Genomic DNA, 25,888 nt, shown 5'->3' with positions numbered 1-25,888 from the left:
TATGTTTACCAATACTTACGTTAACAGAATCAACTGCTGCATACATAATAACCATCCATCCTTTAAATGTTGCCTGTAAATATAAAATTTATAGAATCTGAACCTCATACTTTAAAATAGTCACAAGTGAGTTTAGTGTGTCTAATGTTATAGCATTTATTAATTAATACTAAATTAGTGAGTTTTACTATACAGTCGTCCCTCGGTATCTGCAGGGGATTGGTTCCAGGGCCCCCCTGAAGATACCAAAATCTGCCCATGCTCAAGTCCCTTGCATTAGGCAGATGCGAACCCACGGAAAAGGAGAGCCCACTGTATTTCAAAATACCAATCTAACATAAGATGCTGTGTCAAGGGAAAAAAGGGGAGGGACACATCACAAAGTCACATCCTAAATCTGACTCCTAGTTAATTATTGCCAGGTTGTCACAACTGCCTGTGAGTTTTGTACATGAACTTTAATTTTTTCCAGAGTGGGGAGGAGAATTTTATGAATAACAAAGGAAACAATTTTTTTTCCATATCTTAAGGATTCTCCATACTCGTGGGAAGTCCTTCTCATTTCCCTGTAGTGTAAAAGTGCAGTCCAAAACATGACTATTCGTTTTTGGACGCAGTATTCAGATGGCACAGTGGCAGGGGGTCAGGTGACTCCAAAAAGGTGGATTAATAACTCTAAAATGCAACAGAACCCATGTTCTGTTTTCATGTTTATAGGCACATGTTCTAAAAAGACCAACTCTATTTTTAAAGTCACAAAGTACTTTATCTTTAATTTTTAGTTAATAATTATATAAATAATGACAGCTCCTCCATCCAGTGTGCACCAAAATGTCAAGCATTCATAAAAGGGCTCACTTACAACTTGAAGCAGAGACAGGTAACCAAGTCCAACATTATCAAAGTTCACTTTCAGGTTCTTCCATCGCACATTTTGACTAACATTCATAAGTGCAAAACACTCAGAACGATTTTCAACTTCACTTGTAGGAAACGGTGACCCATCCGTGGTGTTAACACACTGATAGAACTTGCCAGCAAACAAATTTACTCCCATGATGCTAAATATTAGCCAGAATATAAGACACACAAGTAGCACATTCATGATGGAAGGGATTGCACCTATGAGTGCATTCACGACCACCTAGCGTTCAAAACAAAGAATGATTAGGATTAGTATGAATGTTAAATGGGCAACATTAATGAAACTCAATACAGAATCAAAGAAGTTAGAAAAGCCACCCTTACATGTTTAAGATATAAATCAACCAACACGTACTTATTGAAGGCCTACTGTGTGCTCATCAGGACAAAATAAGACAGGAGCCCCTTGATCAATGAGTTTACAAAAGTACATGAGGATCACACAGTGAAACTACTAGCAACAATACAGAACAAATCACTAAGATTATATGACAGCTTAAATAAATGAAAAAAATAAATAAAAAGAATAAACCAAAAACCTGATATATGTAAGGTGAAGCCATAAAATCTGCATGCTCTAGAAAAGAAAGAAATTTATAAATGTAAACAATTAAAATAAAATGTACATTTAATGGTTCATAGTCCTAGAATTACCAGTGCTAAAATTCTCCCATATAGCGAAACTACTAGTACGTATAAGCTGGAGTTAAGATTGGGAATCTTTTCACGGTCTGAATGCCGTAGATTTAACTGGTTCTGCTAGTTGTGTGATATGTAAACTTAATTAAGACCTTGGGACCTCTGTTTCCTCATCTACAGAATGAGAGCAATCTTTTCAAATTTATTATTCTAACTCTAAAAACACTTTATACATAAGCCCTTGGCTAAATATAGATAGTGCTGGCCTCAATTAAAAACAAAAAATACAGAATAGTTTATCTTTAATACTCCGTTTATTTCTGCTTTTCAGCATTTCCACTACTATTGATCACCAGTGCCTCTTGCCACCCACTGTTCCTTCATGGCGACCACTGTAGCATTTATCACCCTCCAGATTTTCTAAATTACCTCATCTTTCCAAACTTACTATCTTCTTACAGTTGACTTCTACTCTGAATTTGAGTGCAAAGGTGTTAAAGAATAACTTGTTAAGTAAAGAGCACGTGCTCCCTTTTTTCTTGCAATGTATCAAGCAGGATCCCTGACTACTTTTGAGATTGTCTAGAGCAGGAGTTGTCAAACATTTTCTTAAATATTTTTAGGTTTTGCAGATTATATGATTTCTGTTACCACTATTCCATTCTGCTATTGCAGCGAGAGATCATATATAAACAAATGGGCATGGCTGTGATCCAATGAAACTTCCTTTACAAAACAGGCATCCAGCCTGTAGGCTTTGGTTGTTGACACTTGGTCAAGAACAACAGTTATTACCCTGGGGCTCATGGGTAGACATGGACCTATAGAGGTTCCATGGGGGCATGAAATCATATGAAGAACATTATTATGGCTATGCTTTCTTTACGGAGAAATGATTTCTACTTTTATGAGATTCTTACAACGTACATGACCCCCAAAGGGTTAGGAAGAACAGAATTAGAGAGTAGAATTCCAAGTGGTCAGCTCTTATTCAAGCCTACATTTTCATCCTCATTTCCTGCTACCCTCCCACTATGCTCATAACCTAGGCACGCTGATTCTTATAGTCACTGCTCAAACACACCTTGCCTAGTCAACTCTGTCCTCTACCATCTCTGCCTGGAATGCCCACCTGCCTGTGACTTGGGGCCCATTCTTTCAGTCATGGCTGCGAGGTCACCTCCATATGAAGCCCCTCCCAGACCTCCCCAGGCAGCCACTTTCATCTCTACTCCCATAGCACTGTGTGCCTACTGTTTTATAGCAGATGTCACAGAATAACTACTATTCCCCTCTCTGTCTCTCCATGACCGCTGTCCTGGCTCACTCTTGGGGGACTGGGGTCTATTTACCATTGTACTCTTTTTATAGTACAAAATTTGACACACAGTTTTGGTGCTGAAAGAATGTGCGTAATGATGAGTCTCTGAGGGAGATGGATACATATAGTTCTGATGAGAAGCCATCTGGAAAAGTCAGTAAGTTCAAGAACCTCAAGCCTTTTTAAAGGAAGCTAACTACAAAATGCCTCCAATCATATTTCATTTATTCTTTAAAACGACCCTGCAATTTGAAGAAACATCCCTGTTTCGCACGGCTAATAAACGTAACTAAGTAGACATACTTGCCCCTCCAAATATATTAAAACATTCTCCTGCATCCAATTCACCTGTATATTAGATAAACAACAGAGAGCAAACAGGGTAAAATAATGGAGTGGCTTAATCACTGAGGGATGTATTAATATCTTGATGGGGAAAGTATATTACTTGATCATGAGAATGTAGTACACGCTCTGCTTGAGTCCAGGGATCAGTCATAAGTTCTGAATAGATCGCAACATTCTACTAATGCTCAAAAAGAAAAATTAATGTCAACTCCAATACTACTGTTCTGTATAAAATTAAACTTGTAATTTCAATTCTTACATGACCAAAAGTACTTGACTTTTACTTATGAAAAAAAATCTTTGCATAATCATGATCTTTCATGTATTTACATGGGGGCCAACATACACCGGATACACTAACAAGTAGAGGTTACAGTCATAATTAGGTTACACTCATAATGTAATGAAGATCTGCTAGACTAAAACACATCTAACATTCATTCACCTGAGGCTTCAGATTTCTGAGCCCCATTCCAGAGTTTATTACTCAGTATATCTGGGGTAGAACCTGGGAGTTTGCATTTCTAGTAAGTTTTCAGATGATGCTGACCACATTTAAGAGATGCAGTAAGCAAATTGTTCAGAGACTACAGTTAGAGAGGCAGTCGGATAAATAAATAAGTACGATGCAATATAATGAGGATGTTATGTGTCTGAACATATAGGAAGGATGCTCAATTATACCTGGTGGTGGACAAACAAGGCACATTTAAACTGAGGCTTAAAGGATGAGTAGGTATTTACTATATTGATGAGTTAGGATTGAAATAGGGCAGGGAGAGACATTCCTGGCCAAGAGAATGGAGGAATGAGAAAGCAGGAATATATCTGGAGAAAAAGAAATTCAAGGAGAGAAGCACCAAATGAGGATATAGATTCATTAGAGAAAATAAAGCATGGATTTTATGAAGAAGTTGCTGGTTTAATACAGCCCTAAAGCTAAGTTGCTGGTAGTCATTATTTATCTCACCTGTTTGTTTCTGCAAAATGAAATCTCTTTTCAGGTACTATGCTGCCTACTGCAAATTAAGTAAAATCAGAGCTTTAGTTTTCTCAAATATAATTTGGAGCTATTTCCACTTTCACTGAGCCATGTATTTAAAGAATGAAATTAAAAGTGATGCCTGATGCTACTTCACTTCTCTGTCTTTTCTTATGCCCCACACCCAGGGTAGTTCCTTAAATTGTTTGAGCAGCACCTGATAAAGGCAAGTCCTTCGTGACTTGTATATGAGAGATACTGTCAGGACTAAGAGTGTCCCCTTCACCTGAGTTTCCTAGCATAGGAAAGATTGTCATTTAGGAAGGGAAAAGTCACTTATTTGAATCACTGCCTCACAATATAATATGGAGGCATTACTGTATTTGATTTAGTCTTTGTTAATCAATAGGCATTGAAATACTGCATCTATATGCACATGTATACACACTTATATACATAAACAGCCCATATATACGCACATGTGTGTAAATATAAACAGTCCATAATTCCTACATACCCATTTTTTCATATCTTACACTCCATTAGGAAATATGAATATTATATTAGAAGTTTAGTATTTTCTTACCCTCATTCCTTCAAATCTAGATAAAGCTCTCAGAGGTCTTAAGGCTCTAAGTGTCCGAAGGGATTTAATGGGGCCAAGGTCTGAGTAGCCAAGAGTGTTTGCGACCAAAGTAACCAAAGAAACCTAAAACAGAAGAAAAATTTCATTAATCATTTCAATGAAATAATAAAGCATGAAGAGAAAAAGTCAATTTCAAAGATCACTAAGAGCAGTTCAACAAGAACAATATGATTTTATACATAAAGTTATTACTTATTGTCTAAAAATTGGATAAGATAGATGCTTTTTAAAGGAAATAGATTTAAAGGAAAGTTAACCTAAATAAGATGAAATAATAGAAGGAAAGTAAGTTATTTCTTATATCTGAATAAAAAAATCACACATGCTTTTCACACTTCTGTAGTCAATGGTTTTGTACTTGCTTATTAATCCTGAACATTTAAGAAAAGCAACTATCAAAATTTCAATTGGAATAAAGCCCAGGGCATAACAAAGTGTGTGATTCTGAAGCTAAGTTAAAAGAGTGTGGCAATCACTCAACCAAATCTAAGTCCCAGTATAGACCTTTTTCAAAAGCACTCTGAAGACTTATGACTTTGAGATGAGGCAAATTCCCCAGAAGATTATTCTGACCTACAGTTTCTCAGAATTGGCACCAAAGATCTTCCTATCAATAATTAGTGGGAGAAAATCTCAATTGTACTGAAGAGAGCACACGAGCAGGTGATCTCACTGGCTTCACAAACAACATAGACACATAAGAACTTTGTCATATTAGACGGACCCTCCACAATCACCATCACCAGTATCCAACAGAAATTTGTGTTCTTATCGTAAGTTATCTCAGAAGAAAGAACATGGACAGAAGTAAAATCAATACATGTTTTGGTAAGGACCAATGAGCTCTTCAATGACCCAAGATCTGGATCGGTAAATGTATTCAGTCTTTGAATAAGTTCCATTTAAAATATCCATTGTTTCACACTGCGTGCAGCAGGAGGCAATGCCTAAGAACAATGTCCGCAATGCAGTTCATTGGAATTAAGTAATGACTGAAAGATTGAAGTTTCCCAGGAAAGATCAGGAGCAACAGGAGAGTCAAGTTCCTTATGTTTAACTATTGAAGAAGTAGAAAAATTTATTGCTTGCAAGTTCACTACTGCTGCTATCAGAAACACAGTGAACTGATTTTTGAATCAGGATGTGTTGAAGTGTTTTGCTCTCATACAGTTACTTCTAAATGTCTCACTAAATGTAACATAATTCTTTGTTTTTAGGTCCTCATGCTATGTATTCAGAATTACTAACTAATCCTCAGTATCACTCTTAAATTCACCCAGTCATTCAGGTCCATTATTTCCCACTTAAGTATGCTTTAAAAAATGTGTATTTTTTAATCAGAATAATAAATGTTCCTTTTTAATCAGAAAAAAATAAAGGTTTAAAATGTCTATGATAATTTGAATAACCCCTAAGGAAATGGTTAACCTGATCGCCAAACCATTGTTAAATGAGTGTTATTATATTGAATATATGTAGTCTGTAACTGAGAACATATGTATATGCATATATTTATCTATTTATGTATACATATGTATGTGCATGATATATGCCCCTACTGATGAATAATGCTCAATCAAATAAGTTTCAACTAATCAGGAAGCTTGCAGAAATCAAACAAATCCATCCTCTGAATATCAAATCAAAAGAATATCAAATCAGGTTCTGAAACCTGAATATGTACCAGAATCATCTGGAGATCTTATTACAAGAATTTTCTGCGTCCCAACACCAGAGTTTCTGATTTAGTAGCACTTGAGTTTGACCTGAGAGTTGGACCTGAGAGTTGGACCTGAGTATCTATAACAAGTTCCCACCCACATGTGCCAATGCTGTTGGTTCAGGGATCACACTGTGAGAGCAACTGTGCTAGATAAATTTCTCAATTTTTGAGAAATAAAAAAAATCTCAGCTCCTCCCCAAAATCCACATGCCTAGATTTGCACCTCTATCAGCAAGACAATTGAGTGGAGTTTTGCTCTCTCTGTTGCATTATGAAAACATTATATATATATAATTATATGCATTATGTGTATATATATATATATATATATATACACACACAAACACACACACATATATATTTAGTTAGTTTTTTCAAAATGTTAAATATTTCAAATTGAAGCTATATAACTTCCCTGAATTCTGCATATTACATACCCCTAAATATTGAGAAGCACTACTTCAGATTTTCAAATACAAAAAAATTTCATTATTAAATAGCCATAACTCTTTCTTAACTAAAAATAAATTCAACTCTACTTGTAAACGTTTTTTTTAATCTGAGATGAAAAGAACACTGACAATATTTTTTAAAGTTTCTGAATCTCATATATTTTATAATTTTTAAAAGATGCAATCATATTTACAGGTTAAGAGAAAAGAAATAGCCTACATTCCTTCTATTATTTCTTATTTTGGTTAACCTTTCTTTAAAACTATTGTATTACAAAAGTGTTCATCTTACCATTCATTTTTCTAGGCATTAACTATGTAACTTATATAAGAAAAAGGTGAATCAAAAAATAGTCAAACATGAAATCATTAACATACAGTATCAAAAATTAAATATCTCATAGAGGAAGTCTGAGAGAACATAGGAGATATAATGTATAGCTATGCCTGCCTTGGAAAAAAAATTTTTTTGCATATCACCTATCTAAATATGATAATATTTAACATTAGTGAAGGTTTTTGAGAACACTTATTTGTAAGAATAAATCCCCTTTTAAAATTTACTCAAAAGTACCTACATCGACAATTAAGAAATCCAGCCAACACCAGGCATTGGTGAAATAGGTTTTATAACCATATGCTATCCATTTTAGAAGCATTTCCAGAATAAAGATGTAAGTGAATATCTTGTCAGCATACTCGAGGATAATCTTAATGGTCTTTTTCTTTTCAATATATATATCTTCAAAAGCCTGTGAAAATAATATTCAGATTTAAATTTGGTACAACTTAAAGCTTATGATTCATGACAAAAACAGGAAATGAAATTCTGATAAAGAGAACACTGAGATATAATACTATTACAGGCCAGCTGTCTTTCTTCTGGTTTACAGTTACTGTGTAACACTTAGTTCTAGCCTTTGCACCAGTGCAGGGGGCTGATCACCAGAGGTCAAGAGAAAGAGAGTACAAAAGAATGAAATTATTTATAGTCCCCTAAAAGAATCATGATCTCTGACACATTCAGGGATTTCCACTCATCTGACTCCCCTTTTATCTTCCTTCAAATTAGGTAAGTCCTAGTAATTTAAGACATGATTCCAGGGTCAGCCCCTTTTATAAATCTCTCTAACCCTGCACTCTACTTCGACACAGAAGTAGGATTTAAGCTCTCTCCTTCAGCTCTTATGTGTTTGTACATTCCCAGTGCCTAGCACTGTGTCAAGAACACAGCAGGAAAGGTTTGCTAAATGAATGAATGCAGTAGCTTAATAGGGCTATAGAACACAGACGATGGTTTCTTCCTTTGAATTTTGCACCAATACTTCATCATTCATTAAAAGTTTCAGCTCTACAAATCACTGTTATATTTATTCCATCAATGTGACATCTTTTAACACTTTCCAAGAAATTTTAGTAAGTGATAGACGATGGTATTGTGGTCATAGCCACAAGGCCCGTGGGAAATAATCTGAATGGACTTAAAGAAGTGATCTCACTGAAGCCACTGAAAATGACTGCTGACCTAAACAGGTCTAAAGTATTATATTTTTCTCTTTCAAGTTTAAACAATATTCACTTTGTTGGAGAAAATGAAAGCAAAAGGACCTGTATCCTTGGTGGTAACACTGGACTACCTGTCCATAGTCATGGGCTTGTGCCATTCTTATTCTTCTTATTCCAAGTTCTTATATCAATACTTTAAAAATGATCCTTAGTACTTTTGGAGAAATGTAATCCTCAATATTGAAGAAAACAGAGAAGTTGGAACAGAGAGAATGGACAGATCCATGAAGATGCTGAGAGAAGGTTCTAGCAGCTAGCAGAGGTTATGAAAGACAATGGAACTGAAAGGCAAGAACTGAAGTGCAGCCCTCAGGACTCTTCTGCTTCCCTTCTCCGAGTTCTGGAGGAACATCTACCATCCTGAAATCCCAAGCAGACAACACTTCCTGCTCCAGAGCTTAATCATGCATATACTTCACTTACAAACACATTCCAATTCTGTATCACTTGTGCCTCTCACTTCCCTAATGCTCTCTGAGCTCCTTGAGAAAAGTACCTGGATCTTATCCAACTTTGCATTCAGGGCAGCAAGAATAATGCCAGGCATGGAGTAAATATTTACTGAGCTAACTAAAATTTTGTCCTTAGGACTGATCAGAGGGATTAATTTTTAAGTAAAATCATTTGCCATGATATTTTTATCTTCAACTCATCTATTAAAAATAATGACTTAATTGATCTAAGCCTTAGATGTCAGATCACTTACCAGAGCACCACTGCTAAGCAAGATCATGAGGACAATGAAGCTTTCAAACCAACTGTGCTCAACTATCCTATAGCAGGTCTTCCTGATGTTCCACCAGATTTTTCCTTTCCCTGATTCTGTGTTAACTTGGCAGCATGGGAGCCTCTGCACACAACCTGGCAAGAAAGACAGGCATGTAAAATCTGGATATTCAGAATACATAAAATACTTAACATACATTATTTAATGCAAAGTGCTCCCTACGATAGTTCCTCAACCAAATAATTTCTAACGCTTACACCTGAAGCTTCAAATAGTTTCAACTTGGATGCTGCCTTTTCTCATCTCTTAACGCTCCTTGGTGTTTTCTTAATACTTGTATCAGTAATTTCTAACTTGGGATGTATTCGTGTTTTCTGTTCTTCCCTACTTTCTCATCAATCTCCTCTACAGTGTTTAAACCACATATTGTTCTTTTTATGATTGCAGCCCTAATGTAATCCTAATACACAATGAGCAGTAAATAATTATTGGTTAACGAATGAAAATCTCAAGACAAAAATGTATTTCATGGCCTTCTTGATATGAATTTAGTCTACAGTCTGGTGCTGCTTCAACTCCTCTATAAAAAACCCTTTGAGAAACAGCATTCTATGTAATACTTTAAAAATTAGTAGAAGGTCTTATAATTCAGTTCAAAAGAAACAGATCTTGATTACAAGAAACAAATGAAACTGTTTCAAGTACTATAAGTTAAAAACAAATCTGACTCTGGAATCCCAGATGTAAAACACACTGCCATAAAAAACTGAAGAATATTTTATTTAAAGTTGTTTAGGTTAATTCATTCATATCCCCATCAAAGATTTATTGATTAACCTTTTTACTCAGCTGTGTACATAGTTTCTTTTCCTCAAGATATCTATTACTGTTTTTTGGTTAGGCGGCTAGATATAGAAATAAATGACTATAACTGGATAATGCAACTAAAATGACAGATATGCTGGGGTTATGTTTGATAGCTTAGAAGAAATTCACCTAACCTGGCTTATTTGTTGAGAAAGTGAGGTCAGAGGAGGTTTTCTAGAAGAGGTGGGACCTGAACTGAATCAAAGTAGTAGCCAAAAAGAGTGGAGTGGAATTCCAGGCCAAGAGGCAGCAAAATGTGCCGTGTACAGGACTTACAAGTAGTTCAGAATTTTGATGAAAGCAAAGTGTACAGAAAAGGCATGGATGAGAGATAAGGAAGAGAAACTGGTCAGATTATGGAAAGCATTTTCTCCCACCTTAAGGAGTTTGGCTATATCCTAAATCCTAACGAGGAGTAAGTGAAGGGTTGTAAGCAGAAAATTACATAGGAAGATTGTAATTTAAATAGATGTCTCGGGCTTCCCTGGTGGCACAGTGGTTAAGAATCCGCCTGCCAATGCAGGGGACACGGGTTCGAGCCCTGGTCCAGGAAGATCCCACATGCCGCGGAGCAATTAAGCCTGTGTGCCACAAGTACTGAGCCTGCACTCTAGAACCTGTGAACCACAACTACTGAGTCTGCACGCCACAACTACTGAAGCCCACACGTAGAGCCCATTCTCCGCAACAAGAGAAGCCACTGCAATGAGAAGCCCACGCACACTGCAACAAAGAGTAGCCCCCGCTTGTTGCAACTAGAGAAAGGCTGTGCGTAGCAACGAAGACCCAACGCAGCCAAAAATAATTTTAAAAAAATTAAATTAAATTAAAAAATAAAATAAATTTATAAAAAAAAATAATAAAATAAATAGATGTCTCCAGCAACTGTGGAGGATAAGTTGGAAGAGAAGAAGAAGGAGGGGTGGGGAGCAAAGAAAGACCCAGAGCTAGAAAACCATTTAGGGTCTGGTTCAGTATCCCCAACAAGAAGGATAGATTTGGGCAGCTCTGGTTAGGAACTAGAGCAATAACAGAGTCAAGACATATTTTGGCCGGTAAAATCAACACATTTGCTGACTGATGGGATATGGGATGTAAGAGGAAGGGAGAAGCCCAGACAACTGGGTGGATATCAGTAATGAAATGAAGACCACAGGAACAGGAGCTGCTTGGGGTGGTAATGAGTTTGAGATGCCAGTGAAACCTCTAAATACAGACATCCTGTAGATATTTGGAGGTGTGAATCTGAAGCTCAGGGGAAAAGTCTGGGCTGGAAAAGAATGTGTAGGAATCATTAGCACATATGTGTCAGCTGAGATTAGGACAGTTGTTGAGGTCACACACAAAAAAGTATTTAGGATGAGGAGAGAAAAGGGTCAAGTCTGGAACATTCTGGGACAGCAATATTAAGAGACAGAATTCAGTGGTATGCTGGAGCCAACTCATACTGGTTCTTGACAAGTTATTGTTAAATTGCCAGGAAATTTTGCTAGCCTGTTGTTAAATGCAGCTGTTATAAAAAATTAAATTGTATAAACTTAAAAGTATAACTTACTTTAAAAAGGTAATAAATACTAAAAATATATTACTCTACATTTTACTATTATCTATGCTCTTGAATATATTTAAGCATTCTACCTGGTTGGTAGAATATGTTATACTGTTGGGCTACTACGTATCTCTTCCCAACTCTACATGCAGCAAAGTCACACCAGTAGTTTGAGATTAGCCATGGTGGGAATCTTTACAAAAGTCATCAAATGCTATAAATTCAGGCTTGTTGATTTTCTAGAGTAGAATTAAGAAAGTGATGGAGAAAATGTTAATAAAGCAAAAAGTATGCCATATTGGTAGCCATTACACTGTGAATAGCACAAAAAATTGAGGAAATATTCTTTCATTATTCGAATTCTATTATCTGATTCAGCAAATATTTGTTCACATCATTGATGAATGGGTCAAGTTTTGACACACAGCCTTTTTGTTTCACTCTCACCTTACTGATTAACGTAAATGAAAATACCAACCAACCTTCAGGTTAAAACTATACTTGTTCATCAGTTGCAACCACTGTTGTTTATAAATACAAAATTTTGGCAACATTCAACAAAAGCATTCTGTGGGAACCAATTAGCTATGTGAATGTTCAATGAAGGATGTTGATTATATTACTGCCTGTAAATTGTGTACCACATATCCTTTATATCAGTAAAATATGTGGTAAACTGATGGATGTATGCATACTTTCTTTTTCTTGGAGAACTGGTTGTTAAACATTTACCTGTCCACCACTGGGAAAGGTGGAAGATGAGAAAACCCTGAAGGAGGTGACAAAGTTGGGGTGGGGAAAATGTACAAGAGGCTGCAATAAAAGAAAAGTCAGGGAAGAGTTCCATGAAGGACTGGTGAACACAGCTATGACCAAGAGAGGCTCAGAGAGATAATGATTGAAATTAAAAAAAAAATTAAAGTTGATTAAAAAATAAATCATCAAAATTACTTAAAAAAGGAAGAATTTAAAAAGAGAAACTACAGTGAATTCTTCTCTTAAAAATTTTAGATCAAAAACCTCGTTTGGAGGGAATGTAGAAGGTGGGAAAGCAAGAATGAACAGTACTTTTTAGAGACTTGTTTTAGAAGTTTGCAAGTTAGGCACTCTAAAAATAATTTACTTGTCTATGAAACAATATATTTCATTAAAAGTATTGAGCCTATCAAGTAATAACTTCATATAATCATAAGCTGTCTGTCCTGAAACAACAAAGGTAGAATTCTCTTTATGAAATACATTTTTTGGACAATGTCTTGTTATGGCTTCTTTTATGATTCTGTAGCGAAATTAATTCATTGATCCTTAATACGAGGTATCTCCTAGTACTTTAATTTCCAGTTTTATAGAAATGTAGCAAGTTATGTTTTTCTCCCAAGTCCGACATTTTTGCTAACAATTTTATGTGATCTTGTCCTTTCTCTCTGGAAACTTCTAAGTTCCCAGAAGGCTGAACTGTGCCTGTTATGCCCTTTCTTTCTGCTCACAGTACTTACTACAATCCTCTACATAGATTCACATGCTGGGATAGTTGACTTAAAAGACATAACCCCCCCAAAAAGAGTTCTAAAATAATCTAAGCATTAGTCATGATCTGAAGGGTTATGTCTTTGTGAATTCTAGAATTTACACAAAATTTGGATGAAACAGAAAAAAAAAAAAACACAACAACAGGGTGAAAGGAAAATATACACATGGCTTCATTTATCCAATGTTAATTACAGTTCACATGACCTCAGATCCGAAAGAATTTATCTTCATTGTATCTAAAACAATTACTTTATATCTCAAATGCATTTAGTAAAGAAAGAATATTTTATAAAATGATATGAAAAAATAGTAAAAGGTAAGGTCAAAAATTGACACCAGATCATCTTTTTCAGGGCAAAAGAAAACACCAGATAGAGTGGAAAAATTTAAGATGGAATTTTTTTTTATTAACTTAATGCTTGAGACTTTAGAATTTATTTTAAAAACAAAGATCTTGTGCAAAACAGAATCTATCTGCATCAAGTATAATTACCAGAGGAGAAAGTTATCTCTTTGGTTAAGAAGATTTTACTATTTGGGATTTCTTTTTGTAGGTCTTAAGGTGGAAGAGAAATATTATTCTTATGATTGAGGCAGGAAAAGGCACTATATACTCTAATTAGAAAAGTAAGTAAACTTTTTATCTGAGATGAAGGTTCATAGGTTCATGTCCTCAGGATTTATCACACCTCAGAGAGTTTCTCTCTTATTTTGAGCAGGAGAATAGGACCACTGCCTGTCTAGCTTTTATGCAAAGGCATATCCCAAGAGATTTCCAACCTAGCTGGTTAGCAACATTATATCACACCTTCTTTTTTAAAAGGACTATTAATTAAATGTAAATACAGCACAGAATGTCTCAAACATTTTAAAATAGGTCCCCATGGGTAAATGCTATTTCTTTTGGGTGGTTTCATTAATTTGCTCTTGTGATCCATTAAATAAAATCTCTATTGTGTTTCATCATGTTAAACTAATGCTTTCAAATAAAAAAGAAACCACAGGCCTCTTCTAAGTTTAGCCATTAATAAAAATATAACAGCATGATCCGCATAATTAATATAAAAATTTATTAGGAAAACATGTCTTTAAACACTTCTTAAAACTTCTAAATCCTTTAAAACAAGTTTTTTGTCCACATTTTCTTTCCAAAAAAAGAAAAATATAGGCACAAAGGAGTTGGTTATTGTGTTACTAAACTTAGAATTAGTTATTTTATAGGAAGTGGAACTCAGAACATTTTGGGGGAAAGTTGAGTTAGCTCCTCCTACTAAATTAATAGAAAATACATTATTTTAAGGAAAAGAGTGTATCCTTCTCACACCCTAATCTTGATTTTGTGAGTTACTAATTGTATAATCCAAAAGGAGTATAATATAAAACCAAGCAGAATCAGAGTCATGTCATGTTCATAATTATACAGATTGCAAAGACAGGTAGAATTAAGGACAGTGAAGAGCAGTACCAGATCTGGGGAAGGTACCTGAAGTCTTGAATGACAAAGCTAATGAAACAGAACTAAGGAAAAACACAGAATAAGAGGGAGGAGAAAAAGGTGAAGAGGAACAAGATGCAAATGAATAAAGTGATAGTTACGAAGTTAAAAAGGATCAGTGGATGTGAGGCTATGAACAACAAAATCATTTTAGCATTCGTCTTCACTGAAACACAACTATTCTGATTTAACTCTCCCACTTCCTTTGATTTTTCTGCTGCCCTTCAGGTAACAAAAACCTCTAGAGGCCAAATGCTACTGTAAATTGGCACTGGTTCTAGCGTAACACTTTTCAACCAATCACGACTTGGTAAGGGTCATATCCACTATGAGTAAACAAGTTCCCAATTTTCCATCCTGTCAAGCCTACTCATTTTGAACTCTTCATGTGGAAACCATCTATTTCCAGTTTCTTAAGGCCTCAAGCTTGGTGTCATCTTTGACTCTTCTAAAGAGAAGAAAGCTTTAACACCCAATATCGAATCCACCAGCAAATCCCTTCAGCTTTAACTTGAAAATATACTCAGAATCTCAAACTCTCACCATCCCCAATACTCCCACAGTAGTCTATGCTCCCATCATCTCTCACCTGGATTACCGCAGGGACATCCAAAAGGTTTCCCAGCTTCTGCCCTTGCTATCCACCTATCTGCTCTTAAGATGGCATTTTGTAAGACTTCTAAATGAGATTCTTATGTTTTTCAGTCCTCTTGAGATCTGGCCTCTACTGTGTCTCTAACCTCAACTTCTACCACCCTTTCCACCTCTCAATCTGTTCTACTCATACCGGCCTCTTGATTTTGTTTTCAAATGTGCATATCGCCACTTCAGGGCATGTGCCTTCATTACTCTGCTTAAAATACTCTTCCTTCATATATTTGCATGGTCCAATGTTATCTTTTTAGAAAGGCCTTCTCTGACCACTCTGTTTCTATGAGAGTAGGCTTCTACCCCTCAGTCTTAGTACTCCCATTTTCACTTTACTTCTCCATAGCATGTATCACTTATCGGACCTACTAAATATTTATCTATTTATTTGGGTAAGAAACATTGTTTTGTTTTCCCTGCTCTATCTCTGTCTAGTGCTCAGGTCTGGGCCTGGCAGACAGAAGGTATTAAACGATTATTCGTTGATTGGATAAAAGAATGATTAAGTGGATAAAGGGTTGAAGGGCTCAGAAAATTGGTTGCCCTGTTTAATTGATCAGGCTGAGCCTCTTAGCCCAGCAGGTCCGGTGAGTATAAAGTCTCGAGTGGAGCACAGCTGCTCAAAGTGATATGACTCAGAGATGTGTGTTTGCCAGTATATTTTCTTGTCATTTAAAAAAATATATTTATCTGTTTATTTACATTTTTACTGAGAACATACATACAGTATACTACACATATTTTAAGTATACAGATTGATATTCTCATGTAACAGCCATGTAGGTCATGATATAACATTTCCAAGCACCCAGAAATCACCCTCATGCCCTTTCCCAATCAGTACCCGCTAAAAGTAACCACTAGTCTGACTTCTACCTTTGTAGATTGATTTTGCCTATTCTTCTCCTATTTTGCCCATTTCTTCCAGCTTTACTGAGGTATAATTGACAATTAGAAATTGTATATATTTAAGGTGTACAACTTGATGATTTGATATAGGTTTATACTGTGAAATAATCACCACGATCAAGTTAATTGAATTGCCAACACCTCACGTAGTTACCAATTTCTTCTCTTTGGGTGCGTTGAGAACATTGAAGATCTACCCTCAGCAAATCTCAAGTACACAACACGGTATTGTTAACTATACTCATATTGTTGTCCATTAGATTTCCAGAATGCATTCATCTTGTACAACTGAAACTTTGGTTCTCAGTAAATTTTCAGTGGTCAAGACCACAATTCACTGAAAATGTGTTTCTATAATATCTCTTATATACTAGACTCAAATTAGAAGTTATGAATAATCTCCAAGTCATTATATAAGTATTCTCATTGGTATTTTATGGGATTAAAATAACTTTTGTAAAGTTTGATCTCAGTAAGATAGCACCTACAGTCTGAAATAGCTTAGCATTAATACTTTCTGCAGAGGGTTTAAGGTTTTCTAAAGCCCTTTTCTGATATAGAGCCATAATTTGTTTGATAAGCCCAACTTCTTTCTGGTTATCCTAGAATTTTAAGTCAGGGTCATTCATAAAATGTGTGGAAGAAATCTTGGTAGCATCCGTACAAATTTAAGTTTACATGGTACTAGTCAATTTAATTTCATCGTGATGCTGAAATACATGATGATACTCTTAAATGCCTTTAACATGAACACTTCTAAAGAAAACTCCATGTGTTTTGCTTATGGTACTAATTTGAGCTAACACAAATTTCTATTAATTGGGTGTCACACTTTTTTGCTTCTCACACACACAAAAAATGACATTTGGCTTTTATTTAAAGAGAATTCATGCATCCATTGTAGTTTGCAGATATCTTTATTTGCCGGTCATTTTGTTTACTGCATGAGTGTTATAGGAGACTGGTTGAGAAAATCTTGAAGAATGAAAGCGAGTCAGTGATTTCCACAAAAAACCACAAATGCTGAGAGTTTAAGCCCATGAGCAGATTGCGAGCCATTTAGCATCAAGGCTACCATTGCTTCTAGATAAGACTGTTAACAAAATACTTTAAAAACAGTAAGGAAACTAGAAGGAGATGAAAGACAGTACTGTGCTAATTAATTTATTAATGCTATCTCATTTAATCTCTCAACATCCCTATGATATGGATGTAAAATGTACCCATTTTACAGATAAGGCGTCTGAGGTACAAGATTAAAATGTGCTCAAGGTCTCACAGAGAGTTAGCAGTAGGCCAATTAGAACTCATATTTATCATGCTCCAAAGCTTGTATAATAGATTATCGTATTACATTGCAACCCTACCAAAAAAGGTTTGCGTTTTTACTTAGATGACACAATACTTGCTTAGAAAACTGCATACTTTCCCAAGTCAAGTTCAAAGTTACTGCTTTGAATAAAATCCCTGAAAAATTCCAGGAGTAGTAAGACGTTCAGTAAGATAGAAAGTGAAACGGAATGAAGAGAGGCACTGTTATAAAATAAGACACTGAGGCCAAATGTAAAGGGCCTTACATGCCAAGTTAAGGACTTCAGGTTTTATCCTACCAATGGTTCTCAAATTTTAGTGTGCATCAGAATCCCCTGAAGGACTCGGACCCTATCTCCAGAGTTTCTGATCAACTTGTGTGTTTTGTGATCAACCTGTGGCTAGAAAGGGAGAGGTTAGGACTGACTTAAAGTCTAGCTTGAGAGGCAAGATAGATCATGACGTCACTAAATGTGATAGAGACTGGAAGAAGCTGTAGATTACATGTGGAAACCCCACTGAAGTTTGTTTTGAACTTATTCAACTGTTGTTTAAAGACAACAGATGGAGATGAGCAATGGGGAGCTGTAGGCAGATCTGGAACTTGAATGAAGTCAGGGGTAAAGATAAAGATTTAAGAGCAACAGTACAGAAATGGTTGCTTACACCACAGACATGGATGAAACCGCTTAGGGCTAGAGAATAAGAAAAGTAGATAACCAAGCATCAAAACGTGGGGAAACGTCATTATTTAAGGTTTGTGCATAAAAAATAGTCACTAAAAGAAATAGGGGAAGAAACTCAGAATTCGCAGTGATGTAAAAGAAGAACAAAAGTAGAGTGTGGCCTCTGAAACCAAGGGAAGGAAGAAGTTTGAGACAGACTATGGTCAACTGTCTCAAATGGTTTCCTGACTGAGTAGCTCCAGCTTTTGATGAGAAGGACAACAGTACCATCTACCCCATTAATTTGTTTACTGGTTCCATGGAACTGAGAACATGAATTAAGGACCTAAAGGAGAATATGAACATCTTTCAGTAAGTAGAGTGCTATATAGTATAACAGCGTCACCGTCATAAATTACTGTTAGTAGCATATCATAAGTGTGGAAACTGAAGCTTAGAAAGCTCCAGCAACTTGCCCTTAGTCACAGAGCCATGACTGAATCAGCATGGAATAGAGTCTTCTGACTTTTTACTCATCAACCCCCAGTAAGTATTAGGTTTTAAGACCAAAGCCAAAACACTAATAAATGGCTGCTAACTGAGGTCTCAATTTTTCTCTTACCATCTGTAAAACAGGCCTCTGGCTCATCTGAATTTACAGGCTCAGCCTCTGCTTCCTCTCCTTCTCCTGGCACAGGGTTATCAACTGTGCTGCACTCAGAGGAACTCGATCCGTTCAGCCTCTAAAAAGAAATTCACCACCCCACCAGAGCGTTCATTTAGGGTTCATTCAAATCTTGCATTAAAACCATATTTGATAATCAGAGTCATGCAAAGTGTTATGAAAAGAGATTAACAGTATGATGGCCATAAAAACATATAAACATACATTGAGGTCAGGTCACCTTACAATGCATCTGTGCTTGATCTTTCTATCTACACATCCTGTGAAAAATACATTTCCTTATTTTTCGTATGCTAACAAGTTATGGACAGAATTAGTCTTAAGGTAATATTTTTATGTAAACTATAACATCTGCAAAGTATTGGCCACATTTTTATTTTGTTTTATGTTTAATATAAATTTGTATACACCAATAATTACTATTTTAGAACAACCAAGACCCTGATAGAAATAATATACAAGTGCCAAATTGCCAACACCTGATAACTGAAAGGTCAGATCTGACAACTGGCAGAAAAAGCTTGTTGGTACTTAAAATTTTTAAAAAGAATAAAATCAGTGTAAAATGAAATCCAAACATATTTTTTTCTATTAACGCTTGGATTTGAGAATATGTATCAGGATGATATAGATAGAAGGCCTTTCATCAAAACAAAAAAAGTCAAATACTGTATTGGAATCAAAATGTCAAAGACCATAGTAATTATTTTATCCAATACCACCTATTTCAGTGATAGAATTTCAGGATACAGTAGAAGAGATCATAAATATTATTTATAATGTCAAGAGATAGTGGCTACTAAAGTGAGCACCACATGCAAACTCTGAAACAAAGACTCCATGAAATTGAACATGGCAGACCAACACATGAGAGGAATGAACTCATTGTCATTATGATCATAAAACTGATCATAACACAAATTTTCCCCACCCAGAACTTTGTGATCAAACATGATGTTTACAAACACACACATACACAGAAAGTTTTAGATAAAATACATACAGCAATTGTAGCAAAACTGTGTCAAATTTTCCTAATATTATTTTATAAGGGGTAGAGCAGCACATCAATGGAAGAGTTCAACTTTCATTCTCATTTGCTAAACGACATGTGAATATTGAAAACTACTAGTTATTATAGCATGTACTTCTCTTAATAAGATTACAGCTTTACTTGTTTTTTTAAGAATAATTCAAACAAATGTAAGTGCTAAAAATGAGGAAATACTTATTTCATTTAAATTGATTCTTCAATCTATTGATTTGCATTAAGATCATAGGCCCAAACTAAAATATTAACTTTTAGAGAATGACTTCGGAAGCTAAAAGTATACTTTATGGGTAACACATTAAATTCTCAGTACTATTATTATCACACAGTATTCAATATCAGTAAAAAAGGCATTGATAAGAATTGAACATAAGGAATGATGTAAGCAAAGTGGTTTGTATAACTGAGGTAAAGAATTATGAACACTATTAAATTACTACTTCTAATCTACATTGGCATAGCAGTATTATTCCCACATAGTCGAAGAGTTTTAGAATATTACGTTATTAACAGTATCAATATGAAATTTCACTTAAGAAGCAGGTTAAACTGATTGAATTAATCTAAAATTACTTAAAAAAACAAATAAAAATTAATTGTAAGACAATATCCTGTAAGACTTAAGGTTTTAAAATATATATTACTCCAGGAAACAATGGGGAAACTTATAATTATTAATATGTCCTATTGTGCCAATTACCACAAAAACCCATTTTAAGTACCATATCTAAAAGACTACAATTATTTGATGTCTTCAATTCCTGACCTTTCAGTTGCAAGTGAACTGTCACTAGGGAATTGAAGGACAAGGCACTATGATTCTGTGGAGATGAGACCAAACATTTCCATGCTGAAAAGAAGTTATTGGCTTGGACCTTGAGGAAAAGCAGTGGGTGAAATAGCTGATAGAATACAAAGCTCCTCCCTGCTATTAGCCAAAATGCTGACAACTAGGATATAGTTATAATGATTTTTCTCTCACCTTGTAACAACTTTTAAATAAAATGTTTCAAATCTGCAGAACCCTGATGTATGTTAAATTAATGAAAGCATCTTCAACCTCAACATTTGGTTTTCTCACTCTTTAAAAGAGCATTAACAAAGCTGACTTATACCAAGTTAATTTATAAGTAAAAATTAAGATGATTTTATGACGTGTATTCTTGCCATTGAAGGCTTCCCCCCCCATAACTTTTATGGCAATATTTTGTCAATTAAATTCGGAGTTTGGCTCGGATCTTACATCATAAATGACAGTTATTCAAAATTATTCCTCACTGGAACAGAAATTATCAAAATATTTAATATGAACTATAATTTGTATCACAAGCCAAATTCAATGTTTAGAATGTTTTTAGGAATTCAATGTTTTCCTGGGAATGCATTAAGTATTCACAAGTAGCTATTTCAGTACTGTATATAATGTTAAATATTTATGGGCATGTCCTAGCAATACAGACAGTTTAGTTTTAATCTATTCAGCTTTTAAACTTCATACCTACTAAAGCAGAAGTTTCTTTAACAGGGTCCAAAAAGGACATTTTTAAATAGAAAGGCTAACATCTATCACAAAGGTTTTCTCTTGAAGGTAAATTCTTTTAAATCTCATAGTAGGCATTGCTAGATTTAACTATTGAATCTTCTTTTATTCTTATTTAGTATACAGTAAAGATCAAGTCAATCATTTGTATCATTTTATATAATTAATTATATGATTATTTTCATTTCTGTATACTCATTTACTATTTAGTTTTCTTGTGATTTTGGAAATGGAAGAATAGTTATACTATACTAAGAGCAGTGAAATAAATACTTCAGTATGAAAAAGTTCCCTTCTGGTTTCATAAATAGGTCATTTTAAAATTTCACATCGATTTTATTTTTAGTAAAATGTGAAATATACTTCTTGTCTATTACTTCTTTGCTTGTCAACAAAGATAATTCTTAATCTGTCGTGGTCTACATATTAATAGAAATAAGTGTAAAAATAGGACCATAAAGGTAGACTCACTAGTATAGTATAGAATAGGAAATATGCTATAGTTAGCATTCCTGACTTTTTATTAAATAATATGGTATTGACTGTAGGTACTTTCTAATTTTTTTATTTCTTTCCTTTAAATAAAACCTATACACTTGATTCAAAAATTTCAAATGTACAATAGCATGTGATGAAAAATACAAGTCCCCTCCACTCTCGCCCTGATTCTATTTCCTTTAGGTAATTACTATACTATATATATGTACTTTTTGACATGTGTTTCTATATTCTTCAATAAGCATCCATAAAACACTGAAGTAGTTTTGAAACATCCTACTCTTGATTATAAACTTATGTAGCTATTTCACTATTGAAAATATGATCAAATTAAAGCTTAATTATTCTTCATGGATCTCCTTTTGTCTTGAAGGTGTGTTTTCTACAACACTGCATATAGTTAGAAACTCTGTTAAATATAGGTGTCATATGAAAAACTGCCCTAGGCTGGTCACTTACAAATTTGTTACTGTCATTTCCTGAAATAGGCGATCTCATTGTAAGCCTATTTGATGCTAGTATAGGATGGTGGTTAATGCTAGTTGGTCATTTATTTCGAGAGGTATGAAGTAGGATTGTCTAATAACGTGACAATCTGGCACTCAAAATCAAAAACACTATCAACATATAGCAGCACTGTAGAAAACACAGAACTCCACAAAAGCCTTATTCAAAGAGGATGGTTGGTGTTGAAAACATCCGAAAGATGTCATGTTTAAAGTACATGCTATAAGGCTGTTTGCTTCACACAACACAAGAAAGGTATTCTTTGAGTAGCAGAGTCTAGAATAGTTATTTCACCTGAACGTCCAAACAAAAAAACCCAAAGGACAGCAAGATTGAAAGAAGCAAATCAAAAGGAAAGGATGGGCATATAAGGGCAGAAAAATTATGGGAGACATTAGTGATACACTAAGCTCCACTGTATGTCAATAAACAAGAAAGACTTCTATTAGATTCAAATCAATATCACCCATCTTTTAATTTTATAGCCTAATTTTACAATTGATATCTATAATGAGGGCTCTGAATCTATAATGAGGAATGAAATGGTAAAGTTTAGAATAAAGGATCAAAGAACATTTACAGAGGAATTCCACAGATAGCTACTATGCTTGTTTTTCCAAGTTTACCGTTCTATTATGGGATAACTTGAATTTTAAAGCCAAAATATGCTTTCCTCTCCCTTGCAATTGTTAGGCTCTTTTTTTGCCTTCTGAAGAAATGCAAACACTACCCCTTTCAGCCTTTTAAAATTAAAGATTACCTATGGTATTACCATTTGTGGGGTTTTTTTTTTTTTTATTTTGAGAGTAATGATATTTCGTTTCTTTACATGATTTGGCTTCTGGGCCCCTCAAAGTCCCTCAAATCCTTTTCCAGTCTCTCTGGAATTCTGCTTTCTCTCAAAATTATTTTTAAAAGGCAAATACCATATGCTAACACATATATATGGAATCTAAAAAAAAAAAAAAAGTGGTTAAGAAGAACCTAGGGGCAGGACAGGAATAAAGACGCAGACATAGAGAATGGACTTGAGGACATGGGGAGGGGTAAGGGTAATCTGGGACAAAGTGAAAGAGTGGCATGGACCTATATATACTACCAAATGTAAAATAGATAGCTAGTGGGAAGCAGCCGCATAGCACAGGGAGATCAGCTCGGTGCTTTGTGACCACCTAGAGGGGTGGGATAGGGAGGGTGGGAGGGAGACGCAAGAGGGAGGGGATATGGGGATACATGTATACATACAGCTGATTCACTTTGTTATACAGCAGCAACTAACACAACATTGTAAAGCAATTATACTCCAATAAAGATGTTAAAAAAAAAAAAAAGGCAATGACCAAAGTTAAAAAGTACTCCAGATACACTTCATCAATGGAAAATTAAATATTTTTTCCTCTCTGTGATCTAGATTTTCATTTCACTTCCATTTAAATTAGCAGAAAATAGTTTATTTACTAGTTACAGTAAATTCTTTTTTCACATTATGGGCAACTAAAACTCCAGCACTTTTTCATATAAAGGGCAAGAAAATGGAGTTTTTCCTTTCCTAGTGTTTTGTTTATCGCTACTAGAGAAGCTGTGTAGGCTTTTTGGGAATAGTTGTTCATTCAGCAGGAAATCTACTTAACAACTCCATCACAGGGTCAGATGGTTTGTAGTATTAGTTGATGGAGAAATAATGAGGTCAAATCACAGTCACCACCAGCGAAATTCAAAATAAAGCAAATAGTTTACTGAAAGTTCCTAGTTTTCCCAGAATCTTCTAGCTAGGGTACTTTCTATTCAATAACAGGACAATTTACGGGGCTGAAAGATCAAGATCAAGATCTTGCGTATGAAAACAAACAAACAAATGCAGCAAAATTGGGCCATATAAGATCTGACCGGCTATAGATTTCTCAGCCAGATCCTACAGTATCATCAACTTCTTTCTAATGGAAAGGCAAATGGCATTCACCAGTAAGGTCTTGAAAGGTAAAGCAACCCCCGTTATTCAAAGGCTTTGTGCACTAACACAGAACTGCTATTTGCAGAGGATAGTTATTTAAAAAGCTGGAATACAGTGGGCCAAATCAGAAGGAATACCTTAAAAACTTTAGGAACGAACACTTAAACAGTTCTACTTTTGCGGCCTGCTAGGAAACTCCAAGTAGGTAAATACGGATTGGAACACAACCAAACATGACAGGAAAATGTGAGGTAAAAGCATATACTCTATGACTCAAGGTCACTCAATATTATTTATAATAAAAAAGGAAATGACAAAAAACAAACTACCTGTACATCTGAGTGATTAATGGTATTCCCTAAAACTACCCATAATGAGGAAGGACAAGGAAAGAAATTCCAATTGCAACAATTCCAATTGGAACGTTCCAATAGTTTTTAAATACCGGGGCTTCTAATACTGCAAACACAATGTAAAATAAAATTTGGCACAGATAAAATATATTTTTCCTAACCTTTATGTAGGTAGCTTCTGACAAAGAAAAGTATTGTATTTCAAGTCAATTTTTTGCAACTGAATTTTTGTTTATCTGGAGAACAACCACTCCTTAATATGTACCTCAAGTTTTCTAACAGTAGTTTGGTAAAAAAAAAAAAAAAAAAAGTAATAATAATTTAGGAATTAAGCACACATACACATACACACACATATATATTTCTAGAAACAGTTTTCTCAAAAATTGTGTTTTATCTGTACATATATAGATTCTATTGTATATGTGTACATCTTTACTTAGGTTCTAGGGGAAGGAAATTTACTGCATTTTGGAATAAAATGGTTCTCTAAAATATTGCCTGTAAATCACCATCAATTTGAAATAGAAAAATATGTCTTTTACCTAGAAGCACCTTTAAAATTAACTGCAAGTAAACTAGAACAATTATATGTTTCTTTTTAAATTTGAAACTCCTATCATTACTATTCCTAGAGTGTATCAATTTTAGGATAGAGTTTTGCTTCCATCATTGCAAACGGAAAACAATAATACAAACATCCTAACAATGACAGAGAAATTGAAAATATGAACTGCATTAAATATAAAAAAGGCAAGATTCTTATTAATGTGGATTTTTTTCCTTCCAAGGAATTTTAGAGTTCATTCATTCAACAGGTTATACTAAAATTAAAACAAGATATTATATCTGAGTAGTATATTTCTTTTATACGTGTTAGCCAGATACAGCAATCCATATTAATCTTTCTAATTTTAGGGACAGTGTTTCATGTCTTACTGACAGGTTTAGTGTTCACTTCGTAATATGTTCCATTTAAACCTCTTATCTTTCTTGAGGCT

General features: G+C 34.8%; 1 protein-coding gene across 3 annotated transcripts in view; it reads right to left on the bottom strand.

Moving 5' to 3' along the window:
* SCN9A (sodium voltage-gated channel alpha subunit 9) overlaps positions 1–25,888 on the bottom strand; it is an 83,500-nt gene that overhangs the window by 13,307 nt on the left and 44,305 nt on the right. For all 3 annotated transcript variants that reach the window (XM_060016648.1, XM_060016643.1, XM_060016644.1), the window contains exons 17-22: positions 18,925–19,045; positions 9,308–9,462; positions 7,614–7,787; positions 4,801–4,923; positions 863–1,144; positions 20–73 (exon numbers count right to left, since the gene is read on the bottom strand). In XM_060016648.1, the coding sequence (XP_059872631.1) occupies positions 20–73; positions 863–1,144; positions 4,801–4,923; positions 7,614–7,787; positions 9,308–9,462; positions 18,925–19,045 (909 nt within the window). The remainder of the gene's footprint in view (positions 1–19; positions 74–862; positions 1,145–4,800; positions 4,924–7,613; positions 7,788–9,307; positions 9,463–18,924; positions 19,046–25,888) is intronic.

Source organism: Delphinus delphis, chromosome 7 (assembly GCF_949987515.2).
Source record: "Delphinus delphis chromosome 7, mDelDel1.2, whole genome shotgun sequence".
Taxonomy (NCBI): Eukaryota; Metazoa; Chordata; class Mammalia; order Artiodactyla; family Delphinidae; genus Delphinus; species Delphinus delphis.
Note: the sequence above shows the minus strand (reverse complement) of the source record. Positions and strands in the feature narration are given on the sequence as shown.